This window comes from Onychostruthus taczanowskii, unplaced genomic scaffold, assembly GCF_017590055.1.
Source record: "Onychostruthus taczanowskii isolate IOZ18803 unplaced genomic scaffold, ASM1759005v1 scaffold21, whole genome shotgun sequence".
Taxonomy (NCBI): Eukaryota; Metazoa; Chordata; class Aves; order Passeriformes; family Passeridae; genus Onychostruthus; species Onychostruthus taczanowskii.
Genome location: NW_024499351.1, coordinates 12,304,690 through 12,331,242, shown reverse-complemented (window position 1 = coordinate 12,331,242; position 26,553 = coordinate 12,304,690). Strand labels below are relative to the sequence as shown.

The 26,553-nt window shown below is 33.4% G+C and overlaps 1 protein-coding gene across 1 annotated transcript in view; it reads right to left on the bottom strand.

Annotated features, from left to right (window-relative positions):
• DNAH8 (dynein axonemal heavy chain 8) overlaps window positions 1–26,553 on the bottom strand; it is a 116,221-nt gene that overhangs the window by 42,943 nt on the left and 46,725 nt on the right. Inside the window, exons 38-60 of the mRNA XM_041404276.1 lie at window positions 26,354–26,517; window positions 26,106–26,208; window positions 25,447–25,551; window positions 24,994–25,155; window positions 22,938–23,162; window positions 21,824–21,996; window positions 19,980–20,158; window positions 18,076–18,263; window positions 17,124–17,210; window positions 16,915–17,022; window positions 15,990–16,124; window positions 15,215–15,376; window positions 14,436–14,682; window positions 12,797–13,038; window positions 12,574–12,714; window positions 9,054–9,291; window positions 7,956–8,098; window positions 7,263–7,397; window positions 5,054–5,176; window positions 3,809–4,022; window positions 3,135–3,244; window positions 2,365–2,528; window positions 184–376 (exon numbers count right to left, since the gene is read on the bottom strand). Of these exons, the coding sequence (XP_041260210.1) occupies window positions 184–376; window positions 2,365–2,528; window positions 3,135–3,244; window positions 3,809–4,022; window positions 5,054–5,176; window positions 7,263–7,397; window positions 7,956–8,098; window positions 9,054–9,291; window positions 12,574–12,714; window positions 12,797–13,038; window positions 14,436–14,682; window positions 15,215–15,376; window positions 15,990–16,124; window positions 16,915–17,022; window positions 17,124–17,210; window positions 18,076–18,263; window positions 19,980–20,158; window positions 21,824–21,996; window positions 22,938–23,162; window positions 24,994–25,155; window positions 25,447–25,551; window positions 26,106–26,208; window positions 26,354–26,517 (3,741 nt within the window). The remainder of the gene's footprint in view (window positions 1–183; window positions 377–2,364; window positions 2,529–3,134; window positions 3,245–3,808; window positions 4,023–5,053; window positions 5,177–7,262; window positions 7,398–7,955; window positions 8,099–9,053; window positions 9,292–12,573; window positions 12,715–12,796; window positions 13,039–14,435; window positions 14,683–15,214; window positions 15,377–15,989; window positions 16,125–16,914; window positions 17,023–17,123; window positions 17,211–18,075; window positions 18,264–19,979; window positions 20,159–21,823; window positions 21,997–22,937; window positions 23,163–24,993; window positions 25,156–25,446; window positions 25,552–26,105; window positions 26,209–26,353; window positions 26,518–26,553) is intronic.

The following is a 26,553-nucleotide window of genomic DNA, read 5'->3' as shown; positions in this document are numbered from 1 at the left end:
ATCTAACATCACTAAAATGATTTGTTGCATGCTAACTAGGAAAATCTGGATATATTTTCACAAAAAATTTTCATAACTATTTTACAAAACTTTCTGTATTGCATGAGTTCAGCAATATAACACACTCAATAATTAAAGGAAAATTTTGGTGCCTAGTATTTGGTGCCTAGTAAAATGAAATACCTCCTCATAAACTTTTGGTGCTAGAAGCTCAACGTCTTCCGGTTCTTCACCAGTTGGTTCAGGTTCATCCCGTAAAAAATCTACAAAATACGGTTCAGATTTGAGAACTTCACTTAAATCTGCCTCCACGTATTCCTCAATTGTTTTATCAATATTTTGCTCAAACCAGGCTGTATCTTCGGGTGTATTAAACCTGAAAACCATAAATTAGTACAAATTAAAAAAAAAATCTAGTTATATAGATAGAAAACAGGTATCTAAATACTAAGAAAAAACCCTAAAACAACAACAGAAAAACCCCCAAAAGTTGTAACATTTTAAAGAAAAATACGTATTCGACAATACATACTACACAGTAACCACAGACACGGATTAGGCAACATGCACAAAAATCAAGTGCTTCCATACTATAAAGTGTAATAGTCAGTGACACAAAATATAAAAAAAAAAATTGATTTTCCAACTTCAACTGAGAATGAGACAACAACAGACCATGTAATTTTTCAGATAAAACAGGATGAAAAAGGGTGAATGCTTTCCCAAATAACCATGGCTAAGTGAATCTTTCATTTTTCAACCTGCAGCAGAACAGCATAATTTCTGGTATCATAACACTGCCTATGGAACTGCAATTAGACAAGGAATACTGAAAGGAAGGTAGTATATGCTACTACATCCTGACTCCATTTTCAACACTTCTTACACAAAAACCCATAATTAGCAGAGGAACACACATTGGGGTTGAGGAGACTAATTAAATATACTAGTGACTGCATTTAATTGTGTAAACAGCTTTATCTGCTTCCCCTAACAGATTCAATCTGATTTTAATACAGATTAGACCTTCGACTACTCTGCTTATGATTACTGGTGAAGCAATGAAGAATGTTATTTAGGAGTAACTGGCAAACATAAGAGACAAGAACCACCTCATCCACAGAAAAAGTTAATTCCAACTGTGAATGTCAAAGCACATAAAAAAATAGTTTCCATATATTTACTTCTTTTTCTTTTCAGTGATGCAACTGAGAGGAAAGTAGAACAAATGTGAAGAAGCCCAGTGCTGTGAGTTTTCAAATAAGACAAGCTAAATTGAAGAACTGTTGTAGAGACAACCTAGATATGCTTTACATCATTATTGTTAGAGGTCTTTTGTAATGACATTATAATATTAATCACTAGGAAATTTAAAACCAGCATGGAAACAGGGAATGCATGACTATGCTCTCCCTCTTTCTAATACATCTCTACAAATACATATCTTCCATGCATTTTTAAATTTACCACAACAAATTAAAAACATATATTAACATATCAATAAATACCAGTGATATTACTCCCTAATTTAAAGCAGAAACTAATACACTGTATGATTCTGTATGATACTTTCGCCTTAATATGGCAGATCCTAGCTTTAAATAAAATTAAATATTTTCCCTGTCTCAACAGCACTCTGTTGCACATAGAAAAGTACAGACATACATTTTATCAAATACGTATGTTTGTATAATAGTTCAGAGAGTGAGAAATATCAGACAGTTGGAAATACCAGCACTGCTAATATTTTGCTGTAGATGGACTTCTCTGATCACAGAGAAGTAATTATAACTACTCACAGTAGTAGAGGGTATAGGCTTTTAGCAGCAGCTTTAGTGCTACATCTAGAATTTCACAAGAAATTGAACCACAATGAACAGAAAAATAATACTGGTCTCCAAGACACACAGGTCATAGTTATATCTGTTTTATGAACATTTTGAAAGAGATTTATAGGAAATGGGCAAATTTTTAGTCATAAGCATGCAATCCTGTTTTTTCTTTCTGTGAGGAGAGCAAAGCCATTTTAAATTATCCTATGCATATAAATTTAGGACACCATAAAGTTCTCTTTCCTACAGTGGAATCAGCTGAGTGCAGCCAAAGGGGGGGAAAAAAAAGTAGGTTAAAATATATAATACCTAGATATTTTGATGCTTTCTATTCAAATACTGGATTAATCTATCAGTATATACCGTGATATTTGTTGCAATAATACACCAATGCATACTGTATGTTAAATAAGATTAAAATTTTCATATTGTCCTAATAAGATTTATAATATTTAGAAGTTTTACAGATGTATGGGCATAAATGAAGTAAATGGCTAAACCTACAAAATATAAAATGCCATAATTATTATACCTGTCAGCAATTACCCTGGTACATTCATGTTTAAAAAGTCTTAGGATTACAGCGCTGGTTGTGCATTCTTCTGCCTTTATATTTAACATGCCTTGCCAAATTCTAGAAAGGTCTCTAAGGTTGAAGATATAGTGGAATTTAGATGGTGTAGGTAACATCTTTGCCTAAAGAAAAAGATTGTTAATATTCAAAATCAGTTAACACCTAGAAAGGTTAATAATAAAATTCCTAACTTTATAATTAGTAACACATATAAAACATACAAATAACAAAAATACTAGTTTTCACATGTAATACAGTGGGAAAACTCTGTACAAGAAGTCACCAACAGTATCTAATTGTTTAAAAGCAGGATCTCTCACTAAATGTAAAACACCAAAACTTACAACATGTAATTTTTTCACCTGCTGCTCTGGCTTTATAAATTAAAAATTATAATTTGTAAAGAATTTCACTCCCTGCTCCTTAGCTATGGAGATCAAAGCTTTGGGTAATATGAATTAATCTACAGGAATGAATGGACTGATATTTCCATTCATCTGTCCTCTATATTGAAATCTGGTATTTTCCAGATTTCATCTTGAAAACATTGTAGCCCATTCTCTGGGTTTTTTTAATCCTTTTTTTCTTTTCTTTTCCTTTTTTTGAGGAGTTTGAGTGGTTTGGTTTTTTGTTTGGGTTTTGCTTATAGATATGATCTTAGGAAATAGTTGCCTAAACTAAACTAATAGTCACTCTATTCGGAGATAAAACTTTCCTTGTATTCATACCTTTGTCCGCTGCCACAATATTCTTCCTGTTGAGACCAATTTTTCCACCATATCACATATTTCAGGGTTGAATTCTCTACAGGGATGAAAGTATCCATTGGCAATTATACCTGAAAATACAAGACACAATAAACAATTAATCTCAGTTTGTAGGATATAATAAGGTAGGTCATGAGCAAGACAACCAGGTGCTTATTTAAAACATTACTTGGTAAAACATAATTTAAAATTACAGGTGAAAATATTTTTCTCTATTTTCTATGGCTTTTCTGAGTTGGTACAGAAACATTGGGAGTAAGTGCTGGGTTTCTACCATATCCTGTATTGACAGAGTCACCAGAATTGAGAAATTTAGCAACAGAGTGCATTTCAGACAGTTCAGAGGTGGAATGTTAACCCACACAGAAATAGCAGTGCTCATAGTCTTCCAGGAAATGTCGTTACTTTCTTAATATTTGTTTATCCAAAATTAGAAAGACAAGCATTTTAAGGAATTAATTTCTCTTCCACAGTACTATTTTCGCTGTACCACAACTTCAGTTGTTTTCCTGGAAGAACTCTGAATTTGCATGATGAAAGTGATAAAGAAAGCATACTTTTATAAATTTTAAGACCATTTAAAGACCATTTGTTTACAAAGGGAAACAAACTGTACTAAAATGAGAGAAAAGTACCAAAAATTTTGTCGATGGATGCGTTGGATGGCAATGTACAATTGAATACAGAAAACTGTCTTTTTAAACGCTGGGGAATATCGTTACGGCCTCCTCCGGGATGTATCATTGCTGCTATTATTTGTACATCTACAATTGTAAGGAAGTCTCCAGGTTTATCCAAGCTGTACATTCCTCTCATTTCCATCATCTGACGGACAATTTCATTTGTTATCTGGAAATTTATGTAAGTTGTAAGTTGTAAATTAGAAATTTATGCAAAAAAAGAAGAAAATACTCCATGATAATTTAACTTCTTTTTGTAATTCTACTAATCCATAGAGAGATACTGTTTCCTTAATCTAGAAATCAATTAAACTACCTTCCTTAGTCATACAGAAGATCTTGGTTTATGTGATTTTAAGCAGCAGGAAAATTTTTTCACAGCTCTACTGCCAGATAATATCAAGAAATTGTGTTTGTATTCTTTTGAACTAAACAAAATTAATGAACTGGGGGAAAAAAAGTTTTGTTCCTTATTTTGTACCTGGAAATTCAGCTACAGATGTTCCAGCTATGCTTTTCAGCTCTCGGGCCTCCTTTGAAGCAAAACAACTGATTCTTTTATGCTTCTTTTGGAAAGGTTATTCACTCTTCATTCCATTCTACAGCTCCAGACTTTGCCCCACAGCAAGTGTTCCAATGATATTCAGCAAGCCTTACGTATGTGCTCACACACCCCACCAAAACCAACATGATATGCAGCATGTCACCAATCACAAACCATTATCCCTTCAAAAATATTTGTCATGTCTTGGGGCCATAATGCAAGACCTAGTGGAGGTCTTGACCTTTATTTCTCTCTCCAAGGTATTGGCCTTGCTCTTGGCAGAAATTTATTTATTGATGCTCTCAGATTAATGTCAATCTTGAAATTGATAATATGATACTTTAGTACGGTGCTGATTTTTGTTTAGTCTTAAAAAAATAAGGAAGTGGAGGTTATGTAAAATATAGCATTATTATATTATATACATGTAAAGTATTACATTTACTCACCAGTAAATGTAATTTTCTCCCTTTTTTTGAGTGTGTCAGTGTACCAAAATCATAAAGCACTTCCAATAATTAACAGTTAATTTAAAAATTTAGGAAGTCCACTATATATGTGTGTATATATATATATGTATATGTATATCTATAAAAGAAGTCCACATAAAAACCACAAAAATTTGAGAATAAGTAGTAAATATTAAAAAAGTCTACCTGATCTCCCCATTCATTGATAAATGGCATATTGATATCATCAATAAAAATAGTCATCTTTCTGCCCCCAGGAGGTCCATAAGTGCTTCCAACACGTTTGTCCACATAACTCTCTATTGTCCTCTAAAAAGGTAAAAAAAGTTTGCATTTTACATCTAAAGCAACAATATTTAAAAGAAATTGTTGAAAAACCTGCTACAGCACTCAGCCAATGATTCCCTCTTTTTGCTAGCAGTTTGATCTGTAATTCTATTATAACATCTGTAATTTCCCAAGGAATCCAACTCCTGCCCTGCAATCCACCTCTGGCTATCAGAGGTTTTTAAAAAGTTTCCAAACTTAGAAATTATTATTTCATTATCAGCATTATAATTCCCCTAACTAATATCACTTGATTAATATTTGCAATACAACTGCAGGGCATGGAGGCAACTTAGATTCCTTTAATTATGATTTCCCAGACGTCTTGTGAGGGATATAATGCAAAATTTTAATATTTTGGTGGCAAGAAAGAGGCTGCAATAGACAGGTTAGAAGGAAATATAGCTGAAATGTTTCTTCAAAGTCCTACAGCTCTACAGTCTTTCTAAAGCTACATAAACAATGACAGAAAAAACACCTTACAAGATGGTACCAGATGTTTTCCTCAGACAAGTAATGTTATCTCCATAAGAGCACAAATGTCACCCTATATGAGTAACATAGCATGTGCTGCCATAAAGATAAAAGTATTAAAAGTATTTTTGAAATAGAAAATAGACACATCTTTTGTCCAATGTTTTTGTCCTATTTATACAATAGGATATTGATTAGTATTTTAAGACACAGACATGGAGAGAATATATGATTAAGGTGAAAAAGAAAAACTGCTGAGTGATTGCATAAGAAATCGAGAACTTCGTAGCACTTCTAATGCATCCAAAATCACACAACCTTTCAAATACCCTCAGAATAATGACTCAAAATTAAAAAAAAAAACATAAAAAATAAAAAGTTTGACTGCAACTCTTTCAAGTGATTAGAAGCATTTCACCTGTTTTTCTGCTCCATCTCTCCAGTGGAAACCAGCAGAGTGAACCATGTCCTGAGCTAACTCGCTGCTAAGAGAGCCCTTCCTCTGGCACAGAGGATGTGTGAGGGGACCTGGGTGTGTCCTCTGGCACATCCTCTGTACCAGAGACAAGCAAGTCTGGGATTTTTCCCCAAGTATGTTCTAAGGACCCATAATATGCTTAGTAAAGGACACTGGGACAGAGGTACCGACTGTTCAATAAGCCTTGCATGCATGAAAGGGTGGCTGCCTTATTCTGTCTCATTTTGATACAAACCATGACCAGAGATCTTACACAAGAGAACACCTGCTGGGAAAAACTCAGCAGCCATTCTGTGAGTCTGGAATTTTTTTAAAAAGTAGGTGCATAATTTTTCACCATTTTCTTAATAACATTTACATTAGCTTCTTTAAAAATATGCCTAATTTTAGAGTGGAGTTTCTAAGACCTATTCTATGAATAGATTTTTCAATCAATAAATTTTCCAAAATGAATTCTTTTTCCTAACAGAGGTTCATCACTAGGAATTCATTGAATTGAGTTGGTAATGAACCCAATTTAATTTACAGCATCATATCATAGCAAATTAGTAGTATCAAATCATCCCACAGTGCTATAAAACATCCTTTCAATCACTTGAAAAAACTATGTACAGCGTGTTTTTCTGTTTATATAGATTTTTACCAGTTACATTGAGTAAGAGAAATTTCTACAAAGCTGTTGTGCTAGAGGTCTTTAAAGAATGAATTTCTGACGCTGTAGTTACTTTTGAGCTGAGGAAAAATAAAATTGTCTAAAGGCTGAAATCAGTTCTTTATTTAACAGAAATTAAAATTAATACTATATACTAAATAATCAGAAAAAAACCAAAGTATAACCAAAAATCTAAGAAGAAAATCAAAGGTCTTTAGCAAAAAAAAAAAAATAATTCTTAGAATTCCTAATGAAAAATCACACAGTAATCATGAATATATGTGAATGGCTATATTTTACTCTGCAAAAATTATTTTAATAGAGTTTTCTGAAATGTTGAAGTGCCTTAGACAAAAAAGATCCTTTAGAATTTATTTCTAAATCACTTATCATCAGAATTAAATACCCTTTATACACTTAGCAAGGAAATGGTATGCAAGATTGTTTAAAATCTATATTTTTACCTGAAACATAAATGGTTCTGTGGCAGACGAAAAGTTTAGACTTTTTGACAAATGCTCTTCTGGGTCATATCTCTTCATATACCCCTTAATCATAACTGTCTTTGCAGTCCCCTGTTCTCCTATGAGCAAAACAGCCTGTAACAGATATTTAAACCACATAAGTAATATCAAAACTTATATTTATGTATGCACAGCAGACCTACTTTTGAGATAAGAATAGTACCTGTGTCTATTTTTAAATGCTACATTTTTTTGATAGGTTTTTCTTGTCTCCAGATCCACTGAGACCACATGTGTTTTTCATCCCACATATATTCTCCAAGAAATTTCTTTGCAGAGTTAAAAAAGAAAGGAAGAAACAAGAATTGCTAGAGGATTTTCTTCCAACTGGCAAAGTTCTTCCAGTTTCTGACACATCTGCTGCAACAGTCCCTTTTAGTGGATGACCCTAAAAAGGCTTCCTGTAAATTCCTTCCTTTGTATTTTAAACTATGATTCTTGCACAAAAATAATTGCAAAGAATCCATGTTAAGAAAATAAAAATAAAGCAACATAATGATGCACCTGGGAAGAAATGACTACAGTCAATGACCAGAAGATGCAAAATGATTGTAACATCCAGTTACTTTTGAAGTAGTTTTCTATTTACTTTATATGGTAGGCATATACTAAAATATGTAATCCTGTACTTACTTTCTTTTGTTTTGCAATTGTGTTTATCAAAAACTGAGTTCTGGTATTATCAACATTTGGAACCAGAATAGATGCATAGTCTGGGACATGATCTGTTGGATAAACAAATTCCTGAACTCTTTTACTCCAGTGCTCCCAGGCACCTGAAATGAAAAAAAAAAAAAAAAAAAAAAAAGGGAGAATTTTCATAATATTCTGATCATGTTCAATACGTTCAATATTTTGTTAATACAATAATTTAAAAATAGATAGTATGGGTAGAATACTACAAAGTATAAAAAGGGATAAATTTTCTCAAATCTGCCTAAAAGGCACCTAACAAAGGACGTTCTATTAGTCATGACCTGTAATTAATCTACAATCCTACTAAATGTAGACATATTTATTGAATTTATATATACTTATCTAAATAAAAACCCTAAAGAATATTTACCTAGAAACAAATTCTCACACTGCTGATGAAAAATTACAAAACATGGCAATATGGATTGCATATGTGTACACTAAATCAATATTGCTGGCAAAAAAAAATCTGGATATGAGAGAAATTAATTTCTTCAGAAGAGAACATACTCTGTCATGACAGTAAGTTTTTTGTGACAATGGTTTTGTGTGCTAGTTAAATTTTTTAAATTGTTCTAGAAAATAGTACACTATTCAAAAATAACAAGAATCAAAATATCTCACTATTCTTATAATTCTGTAACATTTCAGATATATGACCGGTTATTAGACATGAGTAATAATTACTAAACAAAATTAAAATCAGATTTTATTCCTTTAACAAAAACTACCACCTGTAAGAAAATTAAACAAAAAATAGTATTAAGCTAGAGAAAACCAGCCTAAGCATGAATTATCTACAATTGCAGGCTGGCTGAATTGATAAGAAAGTAATTTGTAAGAAGGAAATTAAAAAGAAATAATAAAATATTATCAGTGAGCACTCTATGTCTTGTCTCTGACTTCTCACATCCACAGATGTGCTGGTACTACACTGTCAAAAACCTTAACTCACAGGACTGTATAATAAGGACTAAAGCAGTAACAGAGTTTTTAAGTGACAGTTTTAAAAAGAATATTGGTTCTTTTTCTTACCACGATCAGTAACATAAAACTCATACATGGTTTCATTGCTGCCACGAGGGATTTTTGGTAAGTCTAATTTATTATCATGAGCTCTAATGAAGGCTTCAAGTTTATCTCGACTGTCTAGCTCCAGAAGGGCACCTAAACTCCACATTATTGCAAAGTTGAACAATTTATGCAGAAGTTGTGTAGCTGATACACCACGTTCTTCCTTCAATGGAATCAAGCCCTCCAGAAGATTAATAGACTGAAAATATTTTAAAATATGCATTTAGAAAATATTACATAACCACTTTTTATTTACCTATATAGGTATGCACATGCATTATTTATATGTATTCAAAATTTAAATCAATACAGATTACAAAAAAAACACCAAGCATAAAGTTCAGAACAACAAACCAAATAAAATTTATTAAAGATAGCTATACAAAACTGAAAAAAAATTCCAAAATTACTTTGGTAATTTGATCATCAGTTATCCTTCTAAATTATGCCTACAAAACAAACATCATTGCTGAGCTAGGGTAACAAAACAGCTTTTTAAGAGATTTTATAATATTCAGAACTCCAAGAATAGGTGGAGCTTGGCCATTTCTTTCCATTTTAAAACATGGAAGAATTTTCAGCATCTGTCTGATGTATTTATCTCAACTATGGTGCAATTTATGTATCTATCACATTAACTTCTATTTTTTCATTTAAAAAATAGATTAAATTATTCTATTATGTGATTGCTTTACTCTGTTTCTAAGGAACTAGAGTCAGATTCTAGAAAAATAGTAACTTGTTATCTACAATTCTGAGATGTTGCTTATGAATTTGGATGTTTGACTGTCTTAGGCAAACCCATCTGTACTACCCTTCTATACAGGGGCAGTGTGCAGCATATTGTTCCAAAATACATCTTGTTAACAGTGAAACAGATTGTCAGTCTGCTCTTGGAATTAGTATCTTTATGCTGTCTTGCATCTCATAATTGGAGTGGAAAGTAATAAAGTAACACATACTTCTAATGCTTGCCCAGAAACTCATTTGCAAGAGTGGCCAAAATTGGAGAAGAATAAAAGAAAAGAATTTCTCTTGGCTTGTGGTGGTGCTGGGGTAGTACTTCATGTTTATACCCTGTTCAGCTTGTGACCTTCTAAACAATACACACTTTTCCTGCTTTTATAATCCAATGTGGGTTTTTTTCCACCCTGGAACTAGCAAGGCTGGTCTTGAGCCTATATAAACTTTTATTGTCTATTACAACCTTCGGCAAGATGTCCCATAGGTCTGCTATTCATGGCATTTAACAGTTTGTTTTCTTCCTGTGTGAACTCCTTCATGCTTATCTTCATTGAATTTCATTTGCCATTTTATTACCTATTTATTCAGTCTCATAAAGTCTGTCTACAGTTCTTCATGGTTAGTTGTTTTGTCCTTAATACCCTGAATAATCTAGTATTGTCAATAAATTTCTTCACCTAAAACTTTTCCAAACTGTTTATGAACATTTTGAACAGCACTGATCCCAGCAAAGGTGCCTCAGGATCAGTGATAACCTCTGTCCTTCCTAAGAACTGATAATCCAGTCACACATTTCCTATCTTCCAATTGTTCATCTAGAAATGAAACTCCTATCTTCTGCTATGACTATTTAGCATCCAGGTAAATGCCTGGTAAAGAATGATGTCAAGCACCTTTGATCCTTCATGCAGACTACATCAATCAGTTCTCCTTTAGCTACAAGTGTACTGACTTTTCCAATAGGCTTATAAGGCAGGATGACTCTATAAACAGAAAATTGGTGTTGAATCTCCTAAGGTAAATGATATTTGTCTTCCTAATGAGGTAGGCCAGAGGATGCATAAAGAGTCAGAAAGTCAGTGGAAATTACAAGGAGGAAAGCAAAGGTGATATCACATTGATATTATATCATTATAAAGCTGTTGTACATGAATAAGCAACTCAAATTGTGAATGCTAACAAGTGGCACATAATCAGGTACATGTGCATGTTTGGGTGAACATCCAAAACTGAGCCTTGGAACGCAAATATAAGTCTTCCAGATGCAGCTGCTTTGATTTGATTGTAATTTTTGAAAATGCACAAACTAAACAGAAGCAGCATGCCCTGAATCCTACAATTGCCAAAGAAATGGAAGACCCAACAAATCAGGAGGCTGATAAGGTACAGGGCTTCTGCATAGAGACCACTGATGGCAAAACTGGGATTTTAAGCTACAAGTAGGGTAAAAATCTCTGGTATCACTGGCTCTTAGATAACATAAGCATGGAGGCCTGCTAAGAGTTATATACTTTGTCACAGATGTGACAGAAACATACTAGAGATTTTCATTCACACAAAGAAACATTCAATACAGCCTAAATCAGGGAAATATTTCCCTGATCAAGCGGCATGAATAGAGCACTGACTTGCTGACGCTTCCTAACAAGCACTAATCAAAAATAACAGAAAATTTTGATCACAGAAAAAATCTTCCATGAAGACAAGCTCAGTTCAGTCTGAGGTTTCACAGATAAGAAATGTAGAAGAAAAATAATACCTCTTTCAAAAATGTTGTGCATTGCACATCATAAAGTGGTTAGTTCAATTGCTTCTGACTGGGGACTTTAAAGATACTCTACTTGCATTTAATACTGCACAGTTAAGCTCTCCAGCATTTACTGTGGCTATTAGATTGCAGTAAAATACTTCACAATCTAGAAAATCTGAAACTAACTCTCTAATGAACAGAAAAAAAAGATACTGGGTGCAAATTTGGTAGTTTGACATTAAACTGGAGGGCTATCCAAAACATTATCATATCTAGACTCTTCTTCAAGGGCACCACTGATTTTTTTATGATTGTGTCAAAATAAAAGGGAGATTACATGGACAAATGGAAAGTCTGGAAACTTAGAATCTGCAGATGACAACAGACTCATAAACAAATCAACTGTAGAGATGCAGTATAGGACTGACAGTCTTGCAAAATCTGCCAAACACATATTTATATTATTAATAAATCACTGATACAGTTTGTACTTCACTCAAGGTAGAATTCCAACTGATAGGAAAGAAGAGGCAAAAATGACTACATTGACCTTGAAAGAGCTGATGGACAGAATAACACCTATTACATCTGAAGATAAAAAGATAAATAGAATTATTCTTCCCTCTCTTTGCTGACACTGCCAGTAGATATATAGTGACCTTAAGACAATGTTTTGGTACTAAAAGAACCAAAATGAATCCACTAGCTTATGAAATATATGCTTCTGGAAATTTACTGAAGCCTGCAAATTCCAGTCATTAGAACACTCTCTACTATGAAGTAGTAGAGAGAAGAAAAATTTTCTTCTGCACATCTTCACACTTCCTCTTATATTGCCCAATAAACAAATATTGATTTTGAGATATTCTTTGTTGGTTGACAATATTTTCAAGCTAAATTTTATGGCTGTCAAATGTTCTCCTTACTATTCCTGCACTTTTACTACTGTCAGTCAATTTATACAGACTCATACAGTATCTGTTTTACCTGCATAATGTAGTTACATTCCAGAAGCTCCATTTTGGGGTTAAGGTTTAGTTTCATATATGTATATGCTGGCTCAAAGATTCTGTCATACAAGCTTTGCAAAAGTTCAGCTTCCTGAGCAGTACGTTTTTTCAGCCATGCCTGAAAAAAACATCCACAATAATGTTCTGTATAAAAGGTATATCAAGGTATAATAAGGAGCAGCCAGCAATAATTACCTTACCTGCAATATTGGCCTCCAGCTGAGGACAGAAGAACTGATGAAGACCATACCCATTCGAGAAACTGTCGCTGGAGAGGCATTCTCAATGTTATGGACCTCAAATAACAGTTTACATGAAGGAGACATAGGGATTCGATCTCCATTTGCAAGAGTGAGGGTCTTGTTATCATCCAAAACTGAATTTAAATTCTCAATCCAGATTGCATCTACAGGACCATCTAAAACCAGAAACACATTTTCACCTGGAAAAATAATCAAAAGAGAGATAGATCATATCACATTGCTGAAAAATCAAGAAAATAAGTGCACAAAAGATGGTTTGGAACTTAAATGTCATATAAAATTTATTTTAATAATTGTAATTTCTGCCATCTATATGGTGAATAAATTGCATACTTAATTAAGGAAATATTTTTGAAAAAATTGGTAGCAAATGAGGGTGCAATTGTATCTTTATAGTGTTGGCTCGCTGCCAGATAGAAACCATGCTACTCTCTTTCTCTACCCTCCTTCAACAGGACAGAAGGAGAGGATACAGTGAAAATGTTTGTGGGTTGAGATAAAGACTGGAAGATCACTTGTCACCCGTCATAGGCAAACAGACTCACCTTGGAAAACATTGTTTTATTGCAAATTAACATAAATTTGGATGATGAGAAGCAAAGACAAACACCTAGAACACCTTTACCCCATTCCATTTTCTTTCTCCAGATGCAATCTCTTTCTCTACAACCTAATCTATAATCTAACTCCTCCTCCTTCCTCCTCCTGCCACAGCCCTACTCCAGCAGCACAGGAAGGTTGGAGAATTTATTGTTTTGTTGCTAAAGTAAGGGTTCTTTGAGCAACCTCAACAAGAGACATTGCATATTCACAGATCTCTGTCAAGTTAAGGAGAACTATACACACTCCTCTGTTCTTAAAATTTGGTTGTTTTTCTTATACTTTGAAATATAAACATAGATGTAAGTACCTATGTTTTGGCAATTAAATTTTAGAATTCCAGCTTCATTCGGAATACAGAAATTTTCTAATAGAGAAAACATATGCATTTCCTATGTAAGAAATTCTGTCTTTTAAAATTAAAAAAACCCCTGTCTTTTAAAATTAACATCCTTCTAGGAAGGTTCCCTAGAAGAATTCCCTTTCTTTAATATATTTATTTTTTTCAGATACAAATGAAACATTGCGAAAAGGAATTTCAGTATGCCAGTCCTAAAATATTGGAATATTAATATGGGCAATCAATGTATGTAAAACCATGACAATAATATTATTATAAAAATAGTGCCATTAGAATAAGTTAATCTAATTTATGATTTATCAACTTCCAAGTAACACATCTATACTGTAGAACTGAAGTGGCAAGAAAATTATCTTTTTTTTAAATGTAAATATACTACTGAAATAATAAATCTTTAAACTGAAGTGGCAAGAAAATGATCTCTTTTTTTTAAATGTAGATATACTACTGAAATAATAAATCTTTAAACTGGTGTCCTTTCTTAAGAGGTGTAATCTCATCTCATATGTCCCCTGTGGTTTTCCTCAAGAGGAACATATGTGAGTTCAATATGCTTTTTTCAATGTATCATTCAAGATACATTTTTATGATACCAAATGAGAAGTATTTACATACCCTTTTTGGTTTTCAGTGTTTTCCTCCACAGAGTAGAAAAGATTCCATCTGTCCAGTCATTAGTTGCAGCATCTAGTTTTCCAAACATTTGAGGAGCAGTAATGGCTTTGGGGTTCATGCGCATTTCCTTATGAGGTTGGCCACATTCCGTGAGTGCTCTCATTAATATAGTTATGACCATTGTTTTTCCAGATCCACTAGGTCCAAGTGTCATCAACCCATGACGTACTAGATTAGTTTCATACAACTATTAACAAAATCAAAATAAAATATTTCAATTTAAAAATAAAATAAAAATAAAAATAAACACATGCTTTAGAAAGATTTCTTTCTTGCCCTTAGTAGTGATTAAGATGTATTAGATATACAAGTTATATGCTCAGTATTTAATTTAGCATGCATTTGCAGAATTTTAGTGATTTGTGGAAGAGTACATATCTTCAGTTCCTAATATTTTTAGCGCTAAGCAAGTATACTATAAATGGTTCACAGAATGAAATCTTACCTAAACATTTTTTAAGCAGCTGAAAACTGTTTTATGAGATTTGAAAAAGGGTTTTCTGTTTTATTTAAAAGGAAAAATTAATAGTAGCAAGCATTAATACTACAGAAGTGTGAATAATTACTACAGTCTGAAATACCTGTGTATATGAAACAAACATAGGGACTGCACTTCCTCCAGAACTGGGTGCAGGCTCTTGGGTAAGACAGTGGTCTAGCCACAAACACATTGTTCTGACTCCTGATGGTGAAGAATGCTTTAGAAAAAAAAGTTTTACCTGAACAAGCTTAAGATTCCATGGTGGATGGTTAATCAATCCTGCCTCTTCAACCTGATGAGCTACTGCAGCCTGAAGCTCATCATAGGTACTGCTGTCCAACTGCAACCCCGGGAAGAGATCATTGATAAGACTCAGAAACAACGGCTCGTCTTCATCTATCTGAAACAAAAAATGTTGTGGAATGTTTAAAGGATGGTTATTCAAAGAACGTTTCCAAATCAAAATTAGTCTCTGTTTTAAAAGAAAAAGCAGTAATAACATACTTTCAAGATACAGATGTTTACAGACAGCTAACAGGAGAGCTTGCTACGAAAACAGCATTTTGAATGTCATCCACAAGCCATGCAAAAGAGAAATTCAGAATTGAAGGAAATTTCCCACTGAGTAGACACTGCAGTCTATTTATAAAATTGATTTTTAAACTACTTGCAGTATATATTGGAAAGAAGATCCCATCTGGAAAGAAATCTTTAAAAGTCTGATTTAGTAGATACTCATTATTCAATTTACTTATGATACAGTGGTCAGTCTGTGCACAAGTCAGTACACTGAAAGTCACATGCAGAGGTCAGCCTTAATATTAATCTGTTTGAACCTTTGTATAATGAACACTGTTTAGAAGTCTAATAAACTTTCTATGCTTTTTAATGAAGGTTATCATGTTTCATTTTTTAAAGAAAAGAACATTTGAGATTTTTTCTGATCTCATACAAAACCCATGAAATATCTATTAGGCATGCCTCTACATGGTGCTAAAATATTAGATTCTTACCAGCTTAGAAAGATTCATATCTCTTAACCCTCTCATGACAATACTTAATTCGCCTTCGTTTGGCCTGGCTCTCTTTTGAGCTCCAAGAGTTCTCAGTACTGAAAGGATATTCCTCAGACCAAAGTCATAATGGACCTAGAGAGTGGAAGAAGGCTTATGTATCAGTCACAAATTCTCTAGATTTATTTCATCAATATATCAACCCCTACTTGCATATTTATTTGTATTTGCAGTTGTCCTGCCTGGAAAAGGTAGCTAAAATAGGAATTGTTGATGCTGTTTAGGAATCATTCTGTTCAAATAAATGAAGGACAATAAAGCTGTTTTTAGGAATATGTGTTTGTGCTATAAGGTTTTTCTTTCCTAATTTAAATTTAATTGATTTAACCATTTATCATGCCATATAGAAAAAAATTTTATAGCTCTGAATAACAGGGTTCTAAAAAACTGATAGTTGCATTCTAGACCATGTCTTTTCAACTAAGGCGTCTTTAGGCACAGACTTCAGATAAAGGCAGTGCTATGGGGACATGAACAGCTTAAATCAAACTAGACATTTCTCCTGCGGTTTGCATTTTCCAATTCCCAACTACTTAGCCTAGCCCTAGATAATTCTTACAGAAAAAATTATGTGACTGGGATGGTTTTTGACTGGCTGACATGTTTAGACAGGGAACATCATGCACTTGCAACTAACTAAAAAGCATAATTTTTAACAAAAAAGGTGCATATACCACAACATATTCATGAATTAATGTAGTAATTTATTCAGAAATTTTACAGAGGCATTTGTTTAAATTACATTTAAAGTACTTCAATATTTTGTAAAAGGCACAGAAGTGATGTTTCAGAAACAATTTGCATAACCCAAAAAGTAGGAGATTTTACTATGTAAATACAAAGAAAAATGAATACATAACATTACCTGCTTAGTGAGCTGCTCCTCACAAAGTTTATAAAGAACAAAGAATTTCTTAGCCAAGACCACATTATCAATAAATCCATAACTTGCAAGTTTAACCCTTATAATTATCTGAAATACAAATATATGTAGAAATTCCATTAGGTTCTCCTGAAGAAAGGACAGCAAATTAAAATACATTTTTTTCCTTTCAGTTCAGTCAGGCATTATACCTGTCTATCTGGAACCATCATTGCAACACTTCTAAACTGTACTTTGAGATTTTCTGGTAGTTCTTGACGTCCAGCATATCCAGGATTCTAAACAAGAAAACATAATGCATCCTTATTATTTGCAATAGTCAAAATAGTTTCCTTTTTATTGTTCAATAAAAATAAATGCACATATAAATACTTAGAGCAGTTCGGAGTTAGAAGTCTTGCCTATCAATTACTGTAATTTTAATCTCCCATAAAGTAATCTTGGACTGCCATCTGCCGTGGCATTAGGAAACACACTGTAAAATTTCCTGCCCATGAGATTACAGGAAATAGTGCTATGAAGCCTCAAGAATCCTACGGCAACAAGACAGCATATCCTGACAGTTAATATTACAGGAGACTGAAGAATTTTTACATATCCATGTAGGTACCCATTAGTCAAGACCTGTGTCCCTGAAAAATATATTTCTTATATCTCCTTCTTTAGGTGAATGTTCTTTTTCTCCCCCCTCCCTACAGTATCTTTCTCATTAATACTATTAAGGTATTAATACTATTAAACTATTAATGCATTAATATTATTAAAACATTAATGAATTATTAATGCATTATTATTATTAGCATTATTAAAGATATGGTAGTGAAGCATATTAGTGTTTCAGTCCTCCCAGTGAGCACAGAGAATTCTGCAAGTTTGGTCAAACTCTTAGTCTGCACAGTGAATAGCAATTCAGCAATGATAGCAATTCAGCATTGAAGGAACATAATTAGGAACCTTTCCCATAATATTAAAGTCAAAATGAAGGCATGCCATTCATGAATAATCGTATTATTTATGTTTTGTGCACTTTAATCTAATTCTGTAGTGACATCATTTTATTAATAAAACCAGTTATTTCCACTGTGTCACCTAACCTCTACGTGTTATGGTTTGCCACTTCTTTGAAATTATTACTACACTCACCATAGTTAGAAAAATTCCAAACTCTGGATTTAAATCCACACAGTCTCCATCAGAAAAAATGAACTGCTTTTTTTTTTCTTTTCTTGCTGTTAAAATAATATAGATTTGTTGTGCTGCTACTGACAAGACAGGTAACTCAATTCGATTGAATTCATCAAAACATCCCCAAGATCCAGACTGTGCAAGACCTAAAACAGGGAAAGAAAAAAAATATTATCTCTTGTCCTTCATGCATATTTGAATATCTGAACTAAATGACTTTTCCTGCAAGTAATTAAATCATACTAGTTTTATTTATTGCCCTGTGGCCAAGGTCTATCTTCCTCCAATCCACCTGACTTCTTCCATATCTGTCCGAATTAATATTAGTTGATTTATACGCGATGCTTAAAAGGGAATCAAAGTCTGAAAAAATATTTTGATATTTTGGGCATTTGGTAAATATTTTTTATAGATAATTCTGTGAATGTAGCCTTTTAATGTAGAGCACTATTCAATTATTTGCAAAAAGCTGTACTCTTAGTCTAAAAAATTAAAAATAAGTGACTTAGAGTTACAAAACATTAGTCCTAAATGTCACCAAAAAGTCACTATTTTTATTTTACCATTTTAAGTCCCCACTAAACAAGTTTCTCATAATAGTACAGGATATTAACAACATTCAAAGTGTGGATATGTCTATGAAAGAAAGAGAGAAACCCAGGGAAAGAAAAATAAATGGAAAGAGAAATCTAGAAGTACTGTATTAATAACAAGAATATTTTTTGAACAAGATTATTTTCACAGTTGCCTAATTTCTGTTTGGAAAAGTAACATGTATGCAGTAGCACCTAAGAGAATTGTTTTTCCTTTCACAATGTTTTAGAAGAAAGGTTCTAATAGCATTTTTTTCCCAAATGATATTAAAGTACCAGCAAGCCATGTTTTTCTTTCATGTATACTGAAAGATTTCTCTTTAATTGTGAATAATTTATGGAAGTCATTCAGGGTTTATTTGTGTTGTACAGTTAAGACTAAATCACTTTAAAGACATTCTGTCATGGATTTTGTCACTCAAAGATTTTCTAAAATTTTAATGACTTTCAAATAAGCAATATGCGTATAAACCCCCAGCTTTAGCCACTTTTATATCTCTTGCTTCCCAATACATACAATACCATTACTCTGAAAAATGAGGTGACAGAAATCTGCCAAGTTCAAGTCCCTTACTTAGACCAGAATAACCCCATGCAGCAGTACAAGCTCTGTGCTGACTGCATTGCAAAGCAGTTCTGCAGAAAATGACGCGCTGGTCCATTTACCAGCTAATTAAGCATGAATCAGAACTATGCCCTTGCAGCAAGGGAAGCCAGCTGCATACTGGGCAAGAGCGTGGTGGGCAGGGTGAGGCATATCAGTGTTCACCTCTACTCAGCACTTGTGAGGCAGCAGCTGGAGTACCATGCTCACTTTGGGGTTTCCCAGTAGGGGAGAGACATTGGTACATTTGCACGAGTGCACCCAGGGGTTGCTGTGATCGTCAGTGCCTGGAGGGAGGACATGACACAGTGGGAGAGGCTGAGAGAACAGCATTTGCTGAGCCTGAAGAGAAAGCAAAGGGAAAAGCCTATGGCTGTTGAGAGCTAGATAACAGGAAGCACTGAGAGTCAGGCTTCTTTCAGAGGTGCAGAGGAAGAAGAGAAGACAATGGACATGTGTTTCAATGTGGAAGATTCCAAGCCAGAGGAAGGATAAAAAATGTGATGAGAATGATCAAAACACTTGAGCAGAGGTGTTGCAGAATATCCATCCCTGGAGACAGTCAAAACCCAAAACAAATAAGGTACTGAGTGAGCACCCTGCTCTACCTGCACCTGCTAAATGACCTGTGGAAGCCTCCTCCATCCTACAGGAAGAAATCTTACCTTTGAAAATCCTGCCCAAACCTCTAAAGTCCATTTGATCAGAGCAGTTAAAGACTACTACGTATTTTCCCAGAGCCTTTCCCATGTCTTTCGTTGTTTCTGTTTTACCAGTTCCAGCTGGTCCTGCTGGAGCTCCTCCCATGTTCATTCCCAAAGCTTGTGCTAAAGTTATATAGCACCTACAAATATAAATTGATGTCAATCTCTTAAATTATATTAAATATATAAATGCATATATATATAAAATACAGATCAAATTATGTAATAGATTTTACAGCCCCTATGTTGAAATGTTACTTCTTCATAAAGCAATCCCATGGATTTCAGTGCAAGAAGTTCAGAAAGGTAAAAGGCACAAAATATAACATTTAAACACTACTTATAAAAGAAAAAAAAAACCCAACAAATCAAACAAACAACAAAAGAAACAAGCCCTGGTGTTAACAAGCAAAAAAAAATCAATGTACATCCCAAAAAGGTATTTCTCATTAACTTTTCTGGCAGCTGTAAAGAGCACATTCTGCTGTTGAATTCTGCTATGCCATCATATTTTGCAGCATACTAACCTGTATACATTTAATTATGTTACCTTTGACTAAATCCCCAAGAGTTAAAGAATAAGGATATATGCATGGCCCCTTCCCAGGCTATGCATAAGAAATAGTTAAAATTCTACGAAAAAAAGAACCCAAAGGTTTTCCCCCTTTTTTAAGTCTTAAAAGGTCTAGATTACAGTTTTACTTATACATGAACCTTAGTTATGACTTTCATTCATGGCAAGGCATAGAAGAGTAATGCTAAAGGAATTAAGCAATGGAGTATCTTCACTGTCAAATCAACACAGTTTGGACACATTCTAAATGAAGCATTTCTGGTTTTAATCCATAATTGAACAGAGTTTTATAAGTAACTGGTTCCTCAATTTAGTTTGAATCACTGTAATTTATTATGCCCAACTTGCACTGCAGGAACTTTCTTGCTTTCTATACAATAAGGAGCTCCGAAGTGACAGGAAGGCTTTCTCTTTGCCATTCTACTTCAATCAATTTTGGGGTAGAGTTTAACAATTTTACATCAAAAATACTCAGTTACTGAGGGCAATACAGTTCACTGCAGAAATCTACTGAACTTTCTATATTGTCACAATAGCAGCTCTACCTCTTCTGGAGAAATAAAGGTATTTAAAAAGTCATAGAAGCACATACACCACACAGATATCAAAGTAAATGATTGTAGATTGAAAGTAGTTTTTATTCCTCGAAGGGATATTTTTGCAAGTGAAGTATCTCTTGGTCTTCTACTTTTTCATTTGGTTTAAAATGATATCTCAAGAAAGGATCGAAGGGAGAAATAATTTGGACAAGGAAGGAAGCAAAGATATTCCCAAGAGGAAAAAGGAAATACAGTTCTTTGTTAAGCCACATTTGAAACAAAATGACCATTTATTTGCTTGGTTACAGAAGAAGAAAGTTGAGTGCACACAGCTTGTTCTTAGACTTTCAAAGAAGTCATAGAATCTCTTATTACAAAATTTGAAATATTTGACCTAAACTTCTCTTCAGTATACTGCTAAACTATATGTTACTATATAACCTTAAAACAATGAATTTCTGTTATTAAATGTTATTTTTAAGACTGTGATGAAGGCAGATATAAAGGAATTAGTAAGTGTACAGAGTAGCAAGACTCTATTTTACCTTTTCTAAATGAGTATATTAAGCAAATGTATGAGAATGCTTTCAGTCCACACTGTACTTAACTCAGAGTGTATCTCTTTAGAAATAAATATTAAATAAACACTATAGATATTAAAAGTATTCCTTATCTATAATTGCTTTTCTAACCTGTCTGTAAGAGGTGTTATAACCAGACGATCAGTGCAACCCAGAAATTCATTTTGGTAAATAAAATCAACATCTGTAATTCCTACGATGACTTGATCATAATCCTCTTTATAGTAGAATCTAGACTGCTTTAACCACTCAAAATCAGTTGGTGATTTGATGTTCATTTTTACCTTAAAAGAAAGTAAAAGTATGTGTTATAACCAAGCATCTACACATACTGCCTTTACCAACTGTGATAAAATGCTTATTTGTATGTGAATAATGAGTGATTACTTAGTTCCTGTGTAAGTAAACTTATATACAATAAGCATGATATAACATGTTAGGATGCATGCTAAACTGATATTAAAAAACCTCCTGACGGCTTAACCTAATCATCCCAACATCTGTGTTGTCAAATAAATCTGAAACTGCTCTGGTAGGGCAGTGCACTTTCCAAGTGAGAAATGCAAATAGCATACTGCTAGATCCTCCAAACACATTGCAGCAAAGGGTGTGATGAGGAAAGGATGTGACTGAGGCAGAGAAGAAAATGCTGTATAACCTAAACAGCCTCTGGAAATATGTGAGGGACAGTGTTGAAGGATGCCATTCCCCAAAGAATGAAGGAACGGTAACAATTTAGCACAGTCCCCAAAGTTCAAGTGTAGGATTGCATCTGCTGATTTTAGTGGGTTGTTTGTTTGAGTTCTATGTAGTCTCCTTAGGAACGTGCAGCCGTGTGCCAGCTGAGATTCTGTAGTCATGAGGAAATGATGCTACAGTTACCCTCAGCAGTCTCAGCTTCTTAAGTTATGTAATTAAGAGTAGTCCAACTTTTTCCAAAGAAAGGAAATACTTTGTTTTGTCTACCAAAAAAAAAAAACAAAACAAAACTCTATAGGAAGACATGTAAAATTTAAATATTCTAGGAAAAGTGTAAACATTTGGCAAAAATATTTAGTCGACAGAACTAATGTTACTTTATTTTAAGCAAAATTGTATTATTTTTACTGTGGTGAGATTATGGACATCTCTTACATATGCATACACATGTAATTGTAGCTACCACATATAAGAAAGAGCATTATGATAGAAAATGCATTTAGTTGTCAGAAATCAAAATCTATACCAAGTCATCAAAAATATCACGCTGATGCACATGTATGGTAATAAGTGTTTCAAATTTCACTCTCTCAAACTTGGAAAGATCCTGTGTGGTCTGGCCAATCAATGTATTCAGAATATCCAGAAATCTAGCATTGGTTACATCCATGATTTTTTTGTCATCCTTAGCATTGCGTAGAGCTTCTTCTCCATCACGTGTCCACAATATTTGAATTCCCAGTAATCCAACCTAAAAATGTAATACATGAAAAATATACAAACTCATCACTTGTTGAACTCTAGCTGTGTTACAGAAGGCTTAGTTATAACAGGAATCATAAATTATGGTGTAGACAGTTCCAAAATATCACTACATCCAACATGACTCTATCCCACCAGGTCACCTTGGTTGAATTAATTGGCTCTGCTGCACAACCTGCTGAGAAAGCATTTCAAATTTTATTAAAATTTGTCACATAGTGAGATACACTTAAACTAAGGACTATTGTCAGTTTCCCTTCTAATCCTTTAGAGGACTCCAGTAATACAGACCTAAACTGGCTCTGGGGGAAGACGACCTGAAAATTTTCCATTGCCAATTTGTAACTAATTAAAGAACATTAAATTGCTGGGAATTTTCACTGAACATGGGATGGTTTGCCTTCTAACATTCTGTCATGCCCAGAGTAAAGCCTAGAGCACATTGAACTACAAGTTATTTTGCTTCCACATAAATCTAAAGAGTTATAGGATGTTGTACATAAATTACTGTTTCAGATTGGTTTTGATTTACAACACCCACAACAAAAAATGACAGACAATCCCTGTATCCCTTTATTACCCACATTTTTATATTCACAAAGCACCAAGCCCTAAAAATTTTAGTAATCATCTCTTCCTACTTTTTTGGCTCCCTATAACTGTAGTGAGTTCATGGTTACAAGTTTGTGTATTGGAAGACAGCCTCATTATTTTAAATGGTGAGCTATCATACATAGAGTCTAAAAAAGACAAATTTTAGAATGACCAATTATTCAAAGGAAAACAAAAAATAAATAACACTAATATTTGGATGTGACAATCATGCTATCTATAACTGCAGTTTCTGAGCCAGGAAAAAAGGCAGTTTGAAGAAAACATTTAACTTGTCAGTATTTTGCCCAACTCCATCTGTAACACAGCTTTTCTTTGTTTCCTTGGCCAAACCCTTCCAACACAATTTCTTGAACATAAGAACTCAGCAAGATCTTCTTTCTTGCATAAGAAATCAGCAAGATGTGAGAAAAGATCTTTGCAGATGGTTGTAAAACCACATCAAAATGTCTGACATGAAACAAGACAGTCCTTATTTGTTTAAGGTAGGAAAAAATTTCAAATAAACACTGCTGAGACAATACCAAATTACATAATAAATAGAGCTTTAGGATAATTCTATTAAATATTTAAATGTATTGATTTTTTAAAAAAATAGCAACATAATAGCTAGTTTTAATATCTGTAGAATTTTTATTAAAAATTACACCCAGCACTGTACCAGTCAGCAAACTACAGATTCAGAATTCATACAGAATGGGAAACAGTTCAATAATTTTAAATGAAATTTATGAATTATCAGTAAGATGGAGGAGTTTCTAGAATCTTTCAACATAGCCTTGTACTATGACTGCATTATCATAGTTACAAATATATGAACTATGAGGTAAATATTGTAAATTATGCGAAAAATAATCATAATCATAGCTCTTACAATCTTAAATTATGAGATAGCTCAATCTACACATGCAATTTTATTTGCAGCTGAAAGGGATTAAAAATCCATTACAGAAAATATAAGCCCTACTTTATATTCTCCAAGAGAACTGAAAAAAACTAAATTTAAAGCAGATGGCAAAAAAATATGATGCTATATACCAGGTATCAAAATCAAAGTGATTTAGGATTACCTTCTGCTGACCAGATCCTTCCCCTTGTTTCTTCTATGAAAACTTCCTCATACAGGAAATCCCACGTGCTCCTTACCTTCCACCTGCCCCCAGACACAAACCAGACTGCAGACACACATCCACATCTCATATTCTTACCTGTGCTGGGAACTGATTAAGAAAATTCAACAACTGATATCCTGGGTCACTAATTTGGTAAAATGCTGCCCTAATTATGCCATGCAATGACTTCTGCTGCATTTGCAATAAACTCTTCAACCAAATTTCTACTGGTCCTTTTGCAACCACTGGAGTGTCCAGCTGTAAAAATAATGAAAGTAAATGTATAAAATAGAACATATTTACCAACATTCTGCTCAAGAATATGAGTTACTACATAGTTAATAAATTTCTATTCATGACAGCTACAGATTTTACTTCAATTCATATCCAAACAATTTATTTCATGAAGACATATTCTAGTCTTGTTAACAAAAATCCTTGAAATATTTATTTGTAATTAACAGTAATTCACCTTGACACATCTTATATGTTCAATAATAAAATTATTTATCTATTAATGTTTCTAGAAAAAAGAAATCAGATAATTACTGATATTTTTTCTCCTTCTCTTGATATGACTGCCAGTATACGATCATAATCCTTTGCATGAAACTCTACTTCATTTATGTTGTCAGATATGGAAGTCAGATGTGGCTGTAAGGATAATTCGGGAGTTATTAAAAGTAAATATTTAGTATTAGCAAACAGAAAAAAACCCCAAAAATAAGGTTATCCTGCAAAATTCATCTGAACTTACAGATTAATTTCTGACCCTCCGTAGGTAGCAATTACAGAAACGTTTGTGTAGAATTTTATCTCTGTCTACTCTATTTTCACAGCTTGCAGGGATAATCCAGCAGAGATCAACTGGCTTATTTTAACTGACCTTCAGTAATAATCCAGACTAGCTGGAAGAATTTTGCAATATGCAAAGCAGGAAAGCCTCACAGGATCCTTTTATTAGTTTAGCTGGGAAAGGAACCACCAGTAAATCACTTGATCAAACCATGTTCTAGTGTTCTGAATTCTGAAGATTGTTTTGAATTAAAGGTATCCATTTCACATATTTTTAAAGAGTCAAGAGCAAGAAACCAAATTATTTCTCAATCAAACTTTTTATAAAGAAAATGTTTGCATCCCATTTTATTAAATGCTTCTCTGTGTTCTATTTTTTTTTTATAAGTAGAAAAAAATCATTAAGTTTATACCTGAATTGTATGAGAATCACTTGCTTGTCCAAGAATTTCAACAAGTGCAGGATCAGAAATAAAAAAGAATCTTGGAAACAGCAGTCTTTTCTTCTCTAAATATCTTTAAAATTGAACAAGATTTTTATTAAACCATTTCAGGTTGTAATTTTTTCTATATAGGGGTGTAAGTAAGACTGAAATACAATTAATGGTTCATAGAAATGATTTACAATATAGTAAAGCAGTAAAAATTGAACAATTCATACCCTGTAAGTGATTTCTGACATACTTCCAACTGTTCATGTAAATAAGGGAGAAGTTGCTCCATAGTATCATCTCCAACACAGCAGGCAACTACATTTGGGTTTTCATGAGCTCGTTGCATTATTTTTACCCATGATTTGTCAATATTCTGAAAACGCTTTGCTTCCTATATATAGAAAAACCAAAGCATGATCTGTTGAAA